The 15,607-nt window shown below is 37.0% G+C and overlaps 1 protein-coding gene across 1 annotated transcript; it reads left to right on the top strand.

The window, feature by feature from the left end:
* Positions 1-9,777: 9,777 nt before the first annotated feature.
* LOC122006950 (ferritin-3, chloroplastic-like) lies at positions 9,778-11,895 on the top strand. The gene is made up of 8 exons (XM_042562658.1): positions 9,778-9,937; positions 10,226-10,309; positions 10,395-10,455; positions 10,537-10,624; positions 10,999-11,060; positions 11,142-11,207; positions 11,530-11,593; positions 11,691-11,895. The coding sequence occupies exons 1-8, from the start codon at positions 9,798-9,800 to the stop codon at positions 11,723-11,725; spliced, it is 600 nt and encodes a 199-aa protein (XP_042418592.1). The 5' UTR covers positions 9,778-9,797; the 3' UTR covers positions 11,726-11,895.
* Positions 11,896-15,607: the final 3,712 nt, after the last annotated feature.

The raw sequence follows: 15,607 nt of genomic DNA, 5'->3' as shown, positions 1-15,607 counted from the left end.
AAAGTAGGGTAAGGTTACGTATTATGGATCCTTCTGTGGAACCCCGTATGACAGGAGTTTCGTACACCGAGTTACCCTTTTTTTTATTTAGAAATTGTCAATGATAGAAAGTTAGGTGAAATTCTTGATATTTACCTCTCTAGGTGAGATTTAGCTCAACAATGCCCTAACCTTACTAATATATATAGGAGTAGTCATCCATTTATTTATTCATGTCTATTCAATATTATAATATGATCTCTGATTGAGACATGCTCCAAAAATCAAACTTATTTCATAAACTAAGTATTACATACATACTAATGCCATCCATATAAAAAATCAAATTGACTAGCAAAAAATAATTTATAGCCAAAATACCCGCAAATTCCTTTAGGTAAGGAAGTGAGATGGTTGTTTGATATATCTTAGAGAAATAAATTGATCAATAACTTCAACTCAATTGAATCTGCCTAGATTGTCAAAAACTCGTAAATCCCTTTAGGTAAGGAAGTGAGATGGTTGTTTGATATATCTTAGAGAAATAAATTGATCAATAACTTCAACTCAATTGAATCTACCTAGATTGTCAAAATCATCAATAATATCTAGAAGATTTATGGGAATCTTATATGTAATAGAAGAAAACAACACACAAATAAATATATATACAAAATATTTACAAAATACTAAAACATCATCATTTACTTCAATTCTATAAGACTATATTTAAAGCAACTCAATTTTTGATCTAGTAGGCTCTTTTATAAAAAAAAATGAGTAAGAAAGAGGTCACCGTATGCATTAGTTGAATTTATAGGAACTTAAACATCTTTGTCTAGAATACCAAGCAATAGAGACACATCTCTTCTGGTGAAAGTAACTAGAACACTTGAAAATCTAAAATATTTGAGACGTTGAATTCCAACTATGAAATATATTCACCAATAGATCCACAATTTACTTAATATCTTATATATCTAAAAAAAATAGTAAAAGTGGACTGTTTAATGATATCATTGTGTGTATCATGTAAATGAACAGAATCATGTTGCTTTCTTTTACTTATTGTACAACCAAAAAAATATTAAAGTGACCTAAAACAATAGTCCTACTACAAGAAAGACCCTCATAGACATCGGTGGAACAACAGCGATTTTATGCAAAAACCGATGTCTTTGAGTATTTTACACCGGTTTTTCCAAAAACCGGTGTCTATATGCGCAGATTTTCGCTCATAGATATCGGTTTTTTAAGCCGATGTCTATTAGCGCCTTTTTTTCGTTAATAGACACCGATTTTAACAGCGATTTTTAAAGCCCGGTGTCTATGATAAAATAAAATAATTTATTTTTCCCACCCATACTTAGTCGAAATTTGCAACACTTCACTCTTCCCTCCAAACCTAAACCTATATCGCGCCGTCCTCCTCGCAGACCATCCAACCATCTGTCTCAGCTTCATCTTCCTCTTCCCCTCCTTAGATTGACGCCTCTTCCTCTCCCGATCAGGATTGACTCACGACGGATCTCCTCCACCTCCTCCCTTTGGGTAAGAAGAGGAACCCTTCTTCGCATTTCGAGAAAGGAGAGGTGACGAGTTGGCCTTGTTTTCTAGGGTTTCAGAGTAGTAGCGGCGGAGGGAGGCAAGATGAAGACGACTTGGGGGAGGCTGATACTAAGTTCCACCGATCCGATGAAGACGATCAAATCGTGCCTTTTATTTCTAAATTCTAAGTTTGCAGGAACCTCACCGCTGCCCTCTTTCCTCTCTCCCTCTCCATCAAATTCCAACTTTGTCTCTCTTCCTCTCACATTCTATTTTGTTTTACTATGGAAGCGGCTTAGTGATTATTAACCCCTTGGATCTCTTGGCGGCAATGTTTGCAGCAACCCCAGATCATACTGTTGAAGGAAGGGACGGACACCTCGCAGGAGAAGGCGCAGGTTGTGAGCAACATCAATGCTTGCACCGCCGTGGCGGGAGTGGTTCGCACGACGCTGGGTCCACGTGGAATGGACAAACTCATCTACGATGATAAGGGGAATACCACCATATCTAACGATGGCGCCGCCATCATGAAGCTGCTTGATATTGTCCATCCTGCCACCAAGATTCTCGTTGACATCGCCAAGTCTCAGGACTCTGAGGTAAGAAATTTCCGCCTGGATCGGTTGTAGAACATGAAGTCCTGTTTGACTCGTGAAATTTTTCACATTTTTCAGTTTTGTTATCTATTCAGTCCGCAGAAAATAGTTTTTAGAAAAATGTGAAAACTATTCTGCTAAAACTGACGAACAGAAAATTAAAATTGTGAATTTTCATCAAATTTTCCTCATGTAGTATTGTAAAATAGAAAAATCAAACCATCTTCATTAAAATTGTTAAAATTTCTCACGATTTTAACTTTCTATTGTCAGTTTCAGCAGATCTGTTTTCACATTTTTCTGAAAATTATTTTCTAAAAACTGAGAACAGAAATTGAAAAGGCTGAAAATTTTAATGAGCTCGTGGCCTAAGAACATGAAAAGGCACTCTCTTCTCCTGATGAATATTGGATGACTTGATTTCCATGTTAAAAATTGGCTTTGAAGTTTTGTTGAAGTAGCAGGGATAAACAATTTAACTAATCTGAAAATTTGATCAATTAGGTTAGATACAGTGCACAAAGATAAGTTTCTTACTCGTTACAAATATCTTTATGGGGAAAGAGACACTTCGCACAAAATGATCACTATGTATCCACAACATTATGTGCCAATGCCATTTTGAGTATTAAAAAAGACGTTAATATATTAGCTCAACTGCCAGCTTTTGGTAATGTCTTAAATCCTGCATATTCTGGTTGGTGATGGGACAACAACAGTGGTGCTTTTGTCTGGTGAGTTCCTAAAGGAGGCAAAACCTTTTATTGAAGATGGAGTTCATCCCCAAAATCTTATTCGAAGTTACTGGACTGCATCTTTTTTGGTAAGAATTAACCTGTTTTGTGATTGAGTGCAAATGTCAACTGTTGAAAATCACATGTCATATTTTCTAGGCCATCAACAAAATTAAAGATCTTGCCGTAAGCATAGAGGGAAAAAGTCTTGAAGAGAAGAAATCCTTGCTGGCTAAATGTGCAGCTACTACACTTTCTTCAAAGTTAATTGGTGGTGAGAAGGAGTTTTTCGCAAACATGGTTGTGGAGGTTGTCCTTGCAATTGGCAATGATGATAGGCTTAATTTGATTGGGATAAAAAAGGTTAAGCTTGTATTTCTAACATTCTTAACCAGTTCAGTTGATTTGGATTTCATACTACAGTTTTTATACTTAATGGTAGATTGGTAGTACTTGTATATTGTCCCTGTGTTATGTGACGCTAACTATATAGATTTACCATTTTTCAAGTGAAGAACTATTTTCACAAATTTGACTGACTTTGATATTGCCCAACGCTGGCAACGGCAGTCGACGAGGAAGAAGGACAGCAGATTGTGTTGTTCGCTGCTGTCGGTGAATAGGGTTTGATTTCTTCTCTTCTGGAGGTGTCCACCTCTCGATCTCTCATTTTCGTGCCGACCACAAGTTCCCACCTCTCGATCTGTTTCTTCTCTTCTGGAGGTGTCCAGTGTAAGCTCAGGGTTTGTTGTTGTTCGAGCTGATGCTTTCTCTAGATTTTGACTGTATTTGTGTGGCTAATCACAATGATTTTGCAGAGTGAAACAAATCTCGTGCTATAATCTCTCTTGTGGTTACCAGAAGATTCCTCCTTTCAGCAACAATCATTTATATGAATCCTTCCGGGACTTCATCTAAAGACTTCTTTTTTTCTGGTCGACAACATTAATCTTTCACTAATACATGTTTTGGCATATTGTCTTTCTTTTCTGCATCAAAATCATTTATTTGGCCGCTGTCAGTTCCTAATTAGGCTAGCTTCACTTAGAAAATTCTATCATTTCACTGCATATTTTTTGGTTATGTTCTATTTGCTCAACTGCATTAGATCCCCAATAGAGCCCAGTGCTCTCATGGGCTCCGTGTAAACAAATGTTTCTTTTTCTTTTCCAATTTGGAGCTAGTGTGCTATTATGCTTTCATTTTGTTTGAAGAAAGCTATACTAAAAATAGGGCAACCTATTAATCGTTCATGTCTTTTTCTTGCTATGAAGGGCTTCCCCTCTGAACGTACTACAACATGGACTCCATTAAGGAAAAATATTATGGCAGCAGGTGAGTCTCTCTCCTACAATATAGTGTGGTCCTATGTGGTTGTTTACAAGTTAAGATTTTCAATTAATTTAATCTCTTTTTTCAAAGGTTATTGCCTTCTTGACTTTGCCAAATGTAGATGTCAACCTGCTTCTAATTTATTGATCCTACAGTGATTAGACCAGGTTTCTAGCTTATCTGTTTGTAGATTTTAAAACATTTTATCCAACTTGCTGATGAACCAATCAAACTTTAAGACATCACCATCTTATGAATTCTTTAAAACGTAAACTGTGTTTTATATGTTTTCCTTCTTTTATTCTCCAATCAGGATTGAGTGTAGACTGTTTAAGGATCATATGCAGAACATGTCTTTGTCTCCTCATGCTGGTCATGGGATTCCTACACAGTCCATTGAGGAAAATCAAGGGGGTAGAAATTAATAGATGCCAGGAAATAGGTGATAGTATTGTAGTGTGGATGAAATTTGGACTCAATAGGAAATGGGATTTGAGAAACTGCAGTAGAAGTCAGAGATATCCCTGATTGGTATGACAATCTTAAAATTAAAATTAATTAATTGCTATGTATTTCTTTGCATCTGACATGATCTATGAATCATATCAGGCCACCAAACTTTTAGATTTTTTGCTTTTTCTGGGAATTAGGTTTTTATGTAACTTGGAACTTTGGAGTTTATAAACAAAGTACTCCTTTCCCTTTACTCTTCCATTTTGCTACTGGACAGAGCTGGAATTGGGCCTCTTTATGTCATCAAAATCCAAACTTGTTTTGGCATATTGTTTCTATCAGGCATAATGTTAATACCAAATAAATATTTATGTTATGCTTGTTTATACAAGACGTGCATGCGAGTTCAGCTTGCTTTATGCTTTAAGCTTGAAAGCCTATCAGAAAAACTTTTTCTATTATGATGTTACTTATAAGCAATTCATGTTTACAAAGATTTCATGATGAAGATTACTTAAATGATTATTTGTATTATATGCAGTAATGGATAAACTTGAATTGGTTTGAACCTTTTGATGTGATTAACAATTCAATTTTAATTATTGTTCCTATTTTTCTGTGTTTGTAAGAATTCTATTGTAATGCTTATTCCTATTTTTCTGCATTTGGATCCTCTGTATGAGTATATTTTCCTTCGTAAATTAGTAGTCTTAACTCTTATCAGTTCACTTCTATTAATCTCTTGTGTATTCTTTGGTTCTCTTTCATATTATCCCATTTTCTGAGAAGACAATAACAGTTTTGTTTTGTAGAAGAATAGGACACATTGCTGGCAGATTGTTCTAATACAAGTTGCCTTATAACAGATTATTTCAAATGTGCAGATCAAAGAAGCTGAGCAAACAAGTAAAAATTACCACCAAAAGGTTACGTATCTCATTTTCAATCTCTATTTGAGTAGAATTTACAGCATCTTTAATTTCCCTTATGTAAGCAACAAGCTGCTTTATATCCATATTGACTATTTTATTTTATTTAGGTAAGAGAACTGGAGAATCAATTAAATGGTGAGAGGACAACCATGAAGGATGTTGCAAAGTTCCCAAAGCCTCCAATGGCTCCTTTAAGATGGGTTCCTCCTTTACAAAGAATCACCAATCAGTTGTCACCCTTAGGACATCAAACAAGCAGAGGTGCCCATCCAGTAATAGATAAAGAGAATTGTCTATTAACAAATAAAACTACTGGGGAAGATTTAGTTAAATCTATGCACAGAGCAAGAAGGATAACGTTGGCACCAGTAAGAAGAATATTTGTGTACTATCTATTACCTTTTGATGTTGTAAGAAGAATAGTTATGTGTAATTTGTTGATACTGACTTGATGTGCACAATATCTATTATCTTTTTAAGTTATAAGAAGAATATTTATGTGTTGGTTATATGATATTGACTTGGTGTGTTTAGATACATCGGTGCATTTTTATTTATGATTTTCTTAGTGAATTAATAATATTAACTTAATTTTATGATTTTCTTGGTGATAATATTAGTTTTTCACTATTTCATAAATCAAATTTGTGTCGTTAAACAATACTGATATTACACCGGTTTTCCACCGCTGCAAAACCGGTGTCCTTAACTAATATTACATCGGTCGTATACCGCTGCCAAAACTGGTATTATTAACATATAATATTACATCGGTTTTACAACCGATGTCGTTAAGTGATACTACACCTGTTTTAACCCGATGTCTAAAATGGCAGACCTTTTACATCGCCTACATAGACATCGATCGAAAATGTAATAGACATCGGTAGAAAACCGATGTCTATGAGGGTTTTTGTTGTAGTGGATCCAATGGAATTTTTGCCAACACCTACAATTTTAAAAAATAAAAATTAATAAATGAAAAACCAAATTCTCACATTACTATCAATTTGATGATGCACAAAGTGTGGTTACTGTAAGTACCCTGGGTTGATTTTGATACCAGCCAAGTTAAGTTAGTTCATGTTTATTTTTTATGCCTTGTGTCTAAGTGTGCAAGAGCTTAGGAACCCAAAAAGTCAAGCGAAAGACACAACGGATGAGAAGGATGACATGGGAAGTGAGTCGACGGGCTCGGTACATCCGAGTGACGATAACCTATGGAAGAGTATACTGGTGGAGGGAGGACACGCACAGCAATCCGAGGGATGAGAAGTCAGGGAGAAAACCTGCTTAAAGAGAAGACTGGAGTTGAGTTCGGGTGAGCTCAATTCCGAATAGCCGGAGCATCACCCAAACTAGCATGGGAAAGAGATTGTTCAAATGAATAGTGCTCGAGACGCCTCCAATGGCTTTGGAGGCGTCTTAAGCTTCGGTAGAGAAGTTGTCGCATTCGAGACCCGAGGTGCCTCAAATGTGCCTGAGGCGCCTAGGATAAAAAAAGCATGAAGGCGCCTTGAGCGAACTCGAATGTAGCTTAAGCAGAGGTGTGAAGGCGCCGTCAATCCTCATGAAGGTGCCTTTCAACATGGCAAAGACGTTGGTGACTATGCCACTAAGGATAAAACTTTAACCACACTAAAGGCATCTTGGATCCTTTTGGTGGTGTCTCCGAGCCACATCAACCAACGGTAACATCGTCTCAGGAGACTATAAAAAACTCCATGGAGTTAGGAATTTAACAACAATCATTGTATTGATTTTCCTAGCTTTTTTTTAGCATTCAAAGTTTGTAAGAGGCTTCTCCGCCTGCACGAAGAAGATTTTTCTTAGTGAAGCTTATAATTGTCTTGGATTAACAATCACCTAGGTTGTAACCAAGTAAATCTTTTTATTCTTTTACTTTATTTTTGTTATTGATTTTAATGTTAATTATTTGTGCTTAATTAATTTGACTATCATTGCTAAGTAAAAGTAAAAAATTAGATTAACTTATTTTCAGGACTATTCACCCCATCTAACCAGTCTAATACAGTCTATCCGTTATAAGATTTTAAAATTGATAAAACTTTATGTCACGCCCACCAATGAATTTTGATAAAAAGTTATCGATGGATTTTCATATTTCAAGAAAATAGCGTGGTGGTTAAGGACAATGCAAACCAATACAAAATCAAATCAAAGGAATGCAAGTTAAAGTGTGACAAAGTCTAAACATGTGTAAGAGATGGGGACTACAATAGAAATGTGAAACATACCTGATCGAGAGGTTGAATTACAATACTAGGTCAGCGATCTAATATAGGAGAGGAGAGAGATGACCAATGTCAGGATACAGACTGAGAAGCCAAACTAAACCCTAAACTTGAATCGGATAGGGAAAGATTATCAGTAGATCCTCAGTCACTTTCGACGAGCTGATAGATCTACGTGGAGGGTTTCTACTTTTGAGGAAATTGTTTTCGACGAGCTAATAGAGAGAGAGGAGATTTAATTTCTATGAACTGGAAGAGCAAATAGATGTCGAGATTGTATGCATCCGAATCAAATAATTTTTGTTTATTTTGAATATGTTGCTCTGATGTTTGGGAATGGGATAAGCAGTTGGCGAGAGGCGTATTATCAGAAATAAATGCACTTTTTGAAAAATAACAACTTTTGTGTGTTCTTTAATTAGGAATTTTGAAATTTTATATGTGGGCTTTAGTCAATTACCGAATATTTTTTTGTACATCTACTTTCTTGATTTCTTTTAGAACGTTGTTTCACTGTAAATCAACACAAAGACCATGATCAGTTGGGAAGCAACACGCGACTTCTGTGGGTCTCATTTGCTATTGTCTTCGCAACAAGCGCGAGGCCGCCACATGTCTTCCTTATTAAGGCATCCATGCGGATCCTCTCTAATATACCCGGTGATTTCTATTTTTAAAAAATATATAAAAAAATATTTAAAAAAAGAGGAGGGTTCTATAAGATAGAAATCTGAAATATACTTGATCGAGAGGTTGAATTACAATACTAGGTCAGTGATCTAAGATAGGACAGCAGAGAGATGACCAACGTCAGGATACAGAATGAGAAGTGAAACTAAACCCTAAACTTGAATGGTAGATGGAAAGATTATCAGTAGATCCTAATTCACTTTCAACGAGCTGATAGATCTACGTGGAGGGTTTCGACTTTTGAGGAAATTGTTTTCGACGAGCTAATAGAGAGAGAGGAGATTTAATTTTTGTGAACTGGGAGAGCGAAGAGATGTCGAGATTGTATGCATCCGAATCAAATAATTTTTTTTATTTAGAATATGTTGCTCTGATGTTTGGGAATGGGATAAGCAGTTGGCGAGAGGCGTATTATCGGAAATAAATGCACTTTTTGAAAAATAACAACTTTAGTGTGTTCTTTAATTAGGAATTCTAAAATTTTATATGTGGGCTTTAGTCAATTACCGAATATCTTTTTGTACATCTATTTTCTTGATTTCTTTTAGAACGTTGTTTCACTGTAAATCAACACAAAGACCATGATCAATTGGGAAGCAACACGCGACTTCTGTGGGTCTCATTTGCTATTGTCTCCGCAACAAGCGTGAGGCCACCACACGTCTTCCTTATTAGGCATCCATGCGGATCCTCTCCAATATACTTGGTGATTTCTATTTTTAAAAAATATATAAAAAAACTATTAAAAAAAAAAGCGGCTTTGCATTGGGGCCACGTGGGTGACGTGTAGTAGGAGCAACCAAAAAAAGTGGGCATTGATTACTTATTTAATTTTTTTTATTTTTTTTTTGAAATCTAATTTTTTAAGGATAGAATTAAAGATATTTGATATTCAACGAATTTATCTATAAATATTTACTTAATAAAATATTTAATTTTAAATTTTAAAATATTTGAAAAATGAAATATGAGAATGATAATTTGAAAATAAGATAAAAATATCAAAAAAAGGAAATGGAATTATTAGTTCCGTTTGCACTGTGGATAGCATTAAAAGCTATGAGCTGCCTTTTGTTTTCAAAACTTTATTTTTTGTGGCTTAAAGATTCCTTTCACAAGAGAGTCGTGTGGAGATCGTGAGTCGTCCACACGCGCATCCGACTGAAAATGATCTGACTGTCCACTTGTCGCCCATCCAGTCTCTCCCCTGCCCTTTTTATATCCCCGCGTCCTCACCCTTTCATTCCCCACCCATCATCCTTCGAGCGAGAAGACATGCCTCTCGAAGCTTCCGCGGCCGCTGCCTTGGAGGAGATCGGGAAGGAGCTCGCTCTGATTCCGACGTCCCCAGATCTGTCTTTGGGCCGTCAGAAATACGCCGATGAGTGCGAATCTGCCATCAATCAACAGATCAAGTCGGTTCTATTTCTCTCTCTCATTCATTTAACCTTATGTTTATTGTAATATTTTTTCCCTGCGATCGTTGATTCATCTTTTCGATGAAATTTCTTTGTCATTCTCGAGATAAATGACCTGGGATCTCCGCAATGCGAGCGAATTCTTAGCTGCCTTGTTAGTTGATAGTTCTTGGAAAACGCGTCTTGTTTGACTTACCTTTCGTTTGTTCTTTTCTTTAAATTCCTTCTATGAGAAATTTAATTAGATCAATCTCAGTGATCTCGTCAACATTGTTCCATTCACAGTGTCGAATACAATAATTCGTACGTCTATCATGCCTTGTTCGCTTACTTCGACCGCGACAACGTTGCGCTGAAAGGCCTCGCAAAGTAAGTAGGCGTTTATTCTCTATTTTCATACATGTGTTGTGATTCTTGAGTATATTTGACTTTGACTTGCTTTTGCTCATTACAGATTTTTCAAGGAGTCAAGTGAAGAGGAAAGGGAGCATGCCGAGAAACTGATGGAATACCAAGTATGTTACAGATCCAAATTTCAAGGTGTTTGTTATTGTCTCTGAACTACGACAACTGATTCTAAATCTCTCCGTGATCAGAACAAGCGAGGAGGAAGAGTGAAACTCCAGTCTCTTGTTATGCCACCGTCTGAATTCGATCATCCCGAGAAGGGAGAAGCATTGCATGGTAAGTTCGAATATGTGCATCAGCACAAATTTACTCTGTCGTTTTATGTAACTGTTGCATATAAATATTTCTTTCGTCCATTCTCCTCAATATCGATGAACTCTATCCTGTTATTACTTATTCATTGATGATGTTCCAGGAAAGAGACTTTTTTTTTTTTAAACAACGATGGCGACTATTCCTAAATTTTTACAATTTAATGTCGGCTCCAAGAATCCTAATATTTTCATTCGGAATCCTAAATTTTTACATCGAGATTTAATTATTTGGTTTTGTACCATTCCATTTTTTTTATTTTTTTTACTACTCTGCTAAGTTTGATCAAACCTTAGATTTTGTAGAGTCTTTGGTGACATTGTTTTGCATTGTTTCAGCCATGGAATTGACTTTAGCTCTTGAGAAGTTGACGAATGAGAAGCTGATCCAGCTTCACAATGTAAGTGATACTGAACCATGGTCCAACTAGTTAGCGTTATCTCATATTTTAACTTTTACATTGTCTTGAAATTTAATCCAGATTGCTGAAAATTGCAAAGATGCTCAACTGGCTGACTTTATTGAGAGTGAATTTCTCGAAGAGCAGGTGACATAATTATGAGGATGGTTTAGCTGATTGTCAACTTTGACACAATTGTTAATTTGTTCTGAAAAATCCAACATAATTTCACTAAAATCAGCAAAATTATAGACAAAAACCTAGAATAAGATTGAAAGGTCAAGGTAAAAAAAGAAAGCAAAAGCTTTATTTCCAATTTCTACTCTCCAGTAACCAATCTCTATACCGCTATTAGAATACTGTTGGAGCAAATAAGTAATAGAAAACTTATGAACCTGTCAAACAACAAGTTAGAAAAATCAAATTTGTTTGCTGCTGCTGAACTTTGTAATCTTCATCTCATTTTCAGGTGAAAGCCATAAAGAAGATATCTGAGTACGTTGCTCAGTTGAGAAGGTTAGGGAAAGGACATGGTAAGGATTCCATTATTAAGATAATCTCTAGATGTTTGCTTTGAAATGTTGTAGATAACCTTCAGATGTCTTATTTGCGATTGGGTATTATATGCAGGGGTTTGGCATTTCGACCAGATGCTCCTCCATTAGGGAGATGCTGTGGCTGCCTAAAGTGTTGAGGTCCTGATCAGTTACATCTGTCTCTAGCTGTAGGTTTTCATTTGCTTCATTCTGTATGTGTAATCTTTGATGCTGTCGAAAGTAGAGAGCAGAACTAGACAGGGTTTCTGGAGGAAATAAAATTTGATGTATGACGTCGAGGTCTAGTCTCATTGAGTAAGAAACTTGGTTCAAGCATTCACAATCAACTGGATTAACACTGCATGTTGGAATAAACATGTGCAATTGTGGGTGGTTGTCATCACTTGAAAGGGTTGACCTCATGCCATGGATTTGGGATCCTTCGTTCATAAAAAAAGTGGATCAGGGGATGGATCACTTATAATTACGACTAGATTATGGTCGTGATCCGACCATAATTGGTTATGATCCCTCCCTAGGTTCACTGTCCCTAGATTATAGTTTGGGTTGGGGCGAGTGGTCGGAGGCCACCTCCCGCTCGTCGCCCGGCAGCTTGGCCACTTGCCCACCGCTGGTGACCTCCGCGCAACCTTTGGTTACCCGTCATGACCCATCATAAGAGAAAGCTTCGTCAGTAATTTCCAATAAAGCTGCTCTATTTTGCGATAGGATCATATATCAATAGTAATATAAGCAGATGGTATGTCTTCAGTAGACCTAGGAGGAAAGCCGCTCAAAATAGGTGGCAATGTTGATGGTATTGTGTCGGAGTGTGGTCAGATGTGTTAGAATCATTGGCATCACTAGAGAGAGAGTGAATAGTGATTCGCTTTGTTTCAATCAATCGACCATGTGCTCATTTGCAAAAGGTTAATATGCAGTGGAAAAAAAAAGAAACAAACGAAACACAAACATAAACTTGAGTTTTTTTATGTGATTCGGAACCCCCCCCTCCCCCGGATTCCTACTCTATGGCCTAACATCCTAACATAAATACCACTATTCTTTCTCCTTGTCAAAGACCTTCCAAAAGCGAAGAAACCTTTTATAACAACCTGTTCTTACAAGTAACATAAACTAAATACAAAGATAAAGTTGAAAATAAATACAATATAAATAAACTATTTTTACAAGAGATATTTTGCTTTGCTCGTTGTTTGTTTCTTTGAATTTGAAACCTAAAGTATAGAATGCAGAAATACGTTCCCTCAAAACCTCTAAGAACTATCCAAGAATAGATGCTTTGAAACTTCCACAAAATCCTCTTTTCTAGGGTTGTTATAGTGACTAAATCATCCTAACAATCAACTCTTTACTCTCAATAGTCAATCATGTGCTCAAATTTGAATATTGCTTTTGTTCTACCAGTAGAATTGTCAGTCGACTACATAAACAATAATAGTCGGCTGATGCATCATTGATCAAGTTTTCAGATGAACTGTAAAATCTTTTGTTCAATCTACAACATCATCAGTCGAGTCCCTCACTCGACTTCTGCAGAAGTCAATTACTAACACCCAACATTTGATTGCTCACACCTTAAATCCCCTTAAATTCCAAACTAGTGATTTCAGACTCATCGGTCGATTGTCATTACCATAGCAGTTAACTAATACTTTTTCATTCTTGTCAAGTCTAAACTCTCATCCTTGCCCAATATCTGATTGACTTCAACCTACTAAGACTTCATCTGTCCAAAATCCAATTAGCCTTGATCTTCTACGACTTCACTTGCCTAGTATTCGGTCAACCTGAACCTGTCAAGTCTTCACCACTGTCGAACATTCAGTCCTCTTTGATATGTTTGGATTTTTCTGCTCATGTTTAACATCTGATCCTCCATGACATGTCAGGATTTCACTTCTTGTTTGGCTCATCATGACATATCAGAACTTACTTCCACATACCTAACATCCGGTCCTCCATAATTATTAGGACTTTTATCCATATGCTTAGCATCTGATCCTCTATGTCTTGTTAGAACTGTTGGATCGTAAGCGTTCGATAGAGGGGGGTGAATATCGATTAAAAAAAAATTGAGAGCAAGTACGCAGCGGAATGATTAAACAAAAAGAAATGACACAAGTAAATTTACTTGGTTCGGAGTCTGTGTCGACTCCTACTCCAAGGCTCGCATGCAAGGGTGCTTTCAATGGGCAATTCACTAGCAATTCGAAAATGTTTACAACTAAAAGTACACGAACGCTAAAAAAAATAAAATTGACAAGATAAAGAAGAATGAAAAAGCAGAGTGTTGTCAGCAGCGTCGCAGGAGCACCAGAGATCGAATCGATCGTTGTTGTTTTTTGACTCCAGCCTTTACCCTCCTTATATAGGAGGTTCGGAGCGCCTGGATCCTTTCGGGCGTCCTGAATATGACGTAGCCGAGCCAACCAGGGTGCTCCACGTGGTGAAGCGATGTTTTGGATAAATATTGCATTTCAGGCCCCCGGGTCCCTCCCGGGCACTCGGACCTTCGGGCGCTCGGACCACTCTTCTCCAGCAAGTCCTTCTCCTGCACGAAAGAGTTAGTCCGAGGCAAAATGCAAATAATATTATCCTGCAAAACAAAGTGTTAGCACAGTTTAAAATGAACAAGCAGAGTATTAGCTAGATTCCGTCTCCTCGATTCCGGAATCTAGTCACGATCTCAACTTAGATATCTGAAATGGGTCTAAGTCGGATCGACGCCTAATGTTCCCTTCCCGGGAACGCGTCCTCACAGTCACTCCCCTCCAGTGACTTACCTTCACTTACCTACCAGACGTTCGATTATCCCTTTGACCCGTCTGGGCTTCGTGCCAGCTATCCGGTCATCCCGTCGACCTAGTTGGACTTCGTGCCAAACGTCCGGTCAGCCCGTCGACCCGTTTGGACTTCGTGCCAGCTATCCGGTCGACCCGTTGACCTAACTGGGTTTCGTGTCAAACATCAGGTCAGCCGTCGACCTGTCTAAGCTTCTCCTGCACACTCGATCAGAGTGTTAGATAATGACAAAACTAACTTAACCTATTTTGTCATTCATCAAAACTTGAGTTAGACCGTTAGTGCTAACCACACCAACAAGAACTTCCATTCACATGTCTATCATTCAATCCTTTATGACATGTTAGTGTTAGTATGGTTAGCACTAACGGTCTAACTCAAGTTTTGATGAATAACAAAATAGATTAAGTTAGTTTCGTTGTCATCTACACTCTGACCACGTGTGCAGGAGAAGTGATAAGCATTTTATTTACTGCGTGTCACGATTGGGCTTATCAAATTAATAAAATATATATTCCACTGAACCCCTTAATTAAACAATAATGTTGTAGTAACGAGCCCAGGATCGATCCGAGGAACCAACGATAGGATGTAATTTAGGATTGTCTTTTATTCCTATTTTTGGGGTTTTAGTATGTAAATGGGGTTGGGGGGAATTAAACTTGAATTTAAATCTAACAAATGAAAAACACAGCAATTAAGAAACTAATCTAATGCATAGAGTAAATCTAACTAGGTGTCACCGATTAGTCCAATACGCATTGTCACGCTACGTAATGAATTTCATCAACAACACACTAAAACTAAGGTATGAAATAGCGGGACAATAATGAAACCTAATCTTAAGCAACAATTAAAACCTTAACTACAGAAACTAAACCACACAACAGTGCTACAATTACGCTAAAGCGGAATTAAGAACAATTTCAAACTCTATTGAAACTAAATTACCCAATGCACTTGAATTAAAACAATTAATCTAAAGAACTATGATTATTAAATCAAAACATAATAAACTGAAATCGAAATCTATCAATAGTAAAAAGAATGCAAAAGTTAATGTAATACCCCGGTTCTGAGATTCTGGTTAAGTATGGCTTAAAAGGTTAGATGGTACTATCCATATCACCAAGGTGCACCTTCCTTTTCGGAAGCCCAAACTCAAAGAACTCCAAAGTTAAGCGT

Source organism: Zingiber officinale, chromosome 7B (genome assembly GCF_018446385.1).
Source record: "Zingiber officinale cultivar Zhangliang chromosome 7B, Zo_v1.1, whole genome shotgun sequence".
Classification (NCBI taxonomy): Eukaryota; Viridiplantae; Streptophyta; class Magnoliopsida; order Zingiberales; family Zingiberaceae; genus Zingiber; species Zingiber officinale.
The sequence above is the reverse complement of the archived record's forward strand: the minus strand, read 5'-3'. Positions and strand labels throughout refer to the sequence as shown.

Bases quoted from the DNA above. Each gene is read 5' to 3' on its own strand.
- LOC122006950 (XM_042562658.1), top strand. From the start codon at position 9,798: ATGCCTCTCGAAGCTTCCGCGGCCGCTGCCTTGGAGGAGATCGGGAAG. The intron at 10,310-10,394 runs GTAAGTAGGCGT...TGCTCATTACAG, and splicing joins GCGCTGAAAGGCCTCGCAAA to ATTTTTCAAGGAGTCAAGTG. The intron at 11,208-11,529 runs GTGACATAATTA...TCTCATTTTCAG, and splicing joins GTGAATTTCTCGAAGAGCAG to GTGAAAGCCATAAAGAAGAT.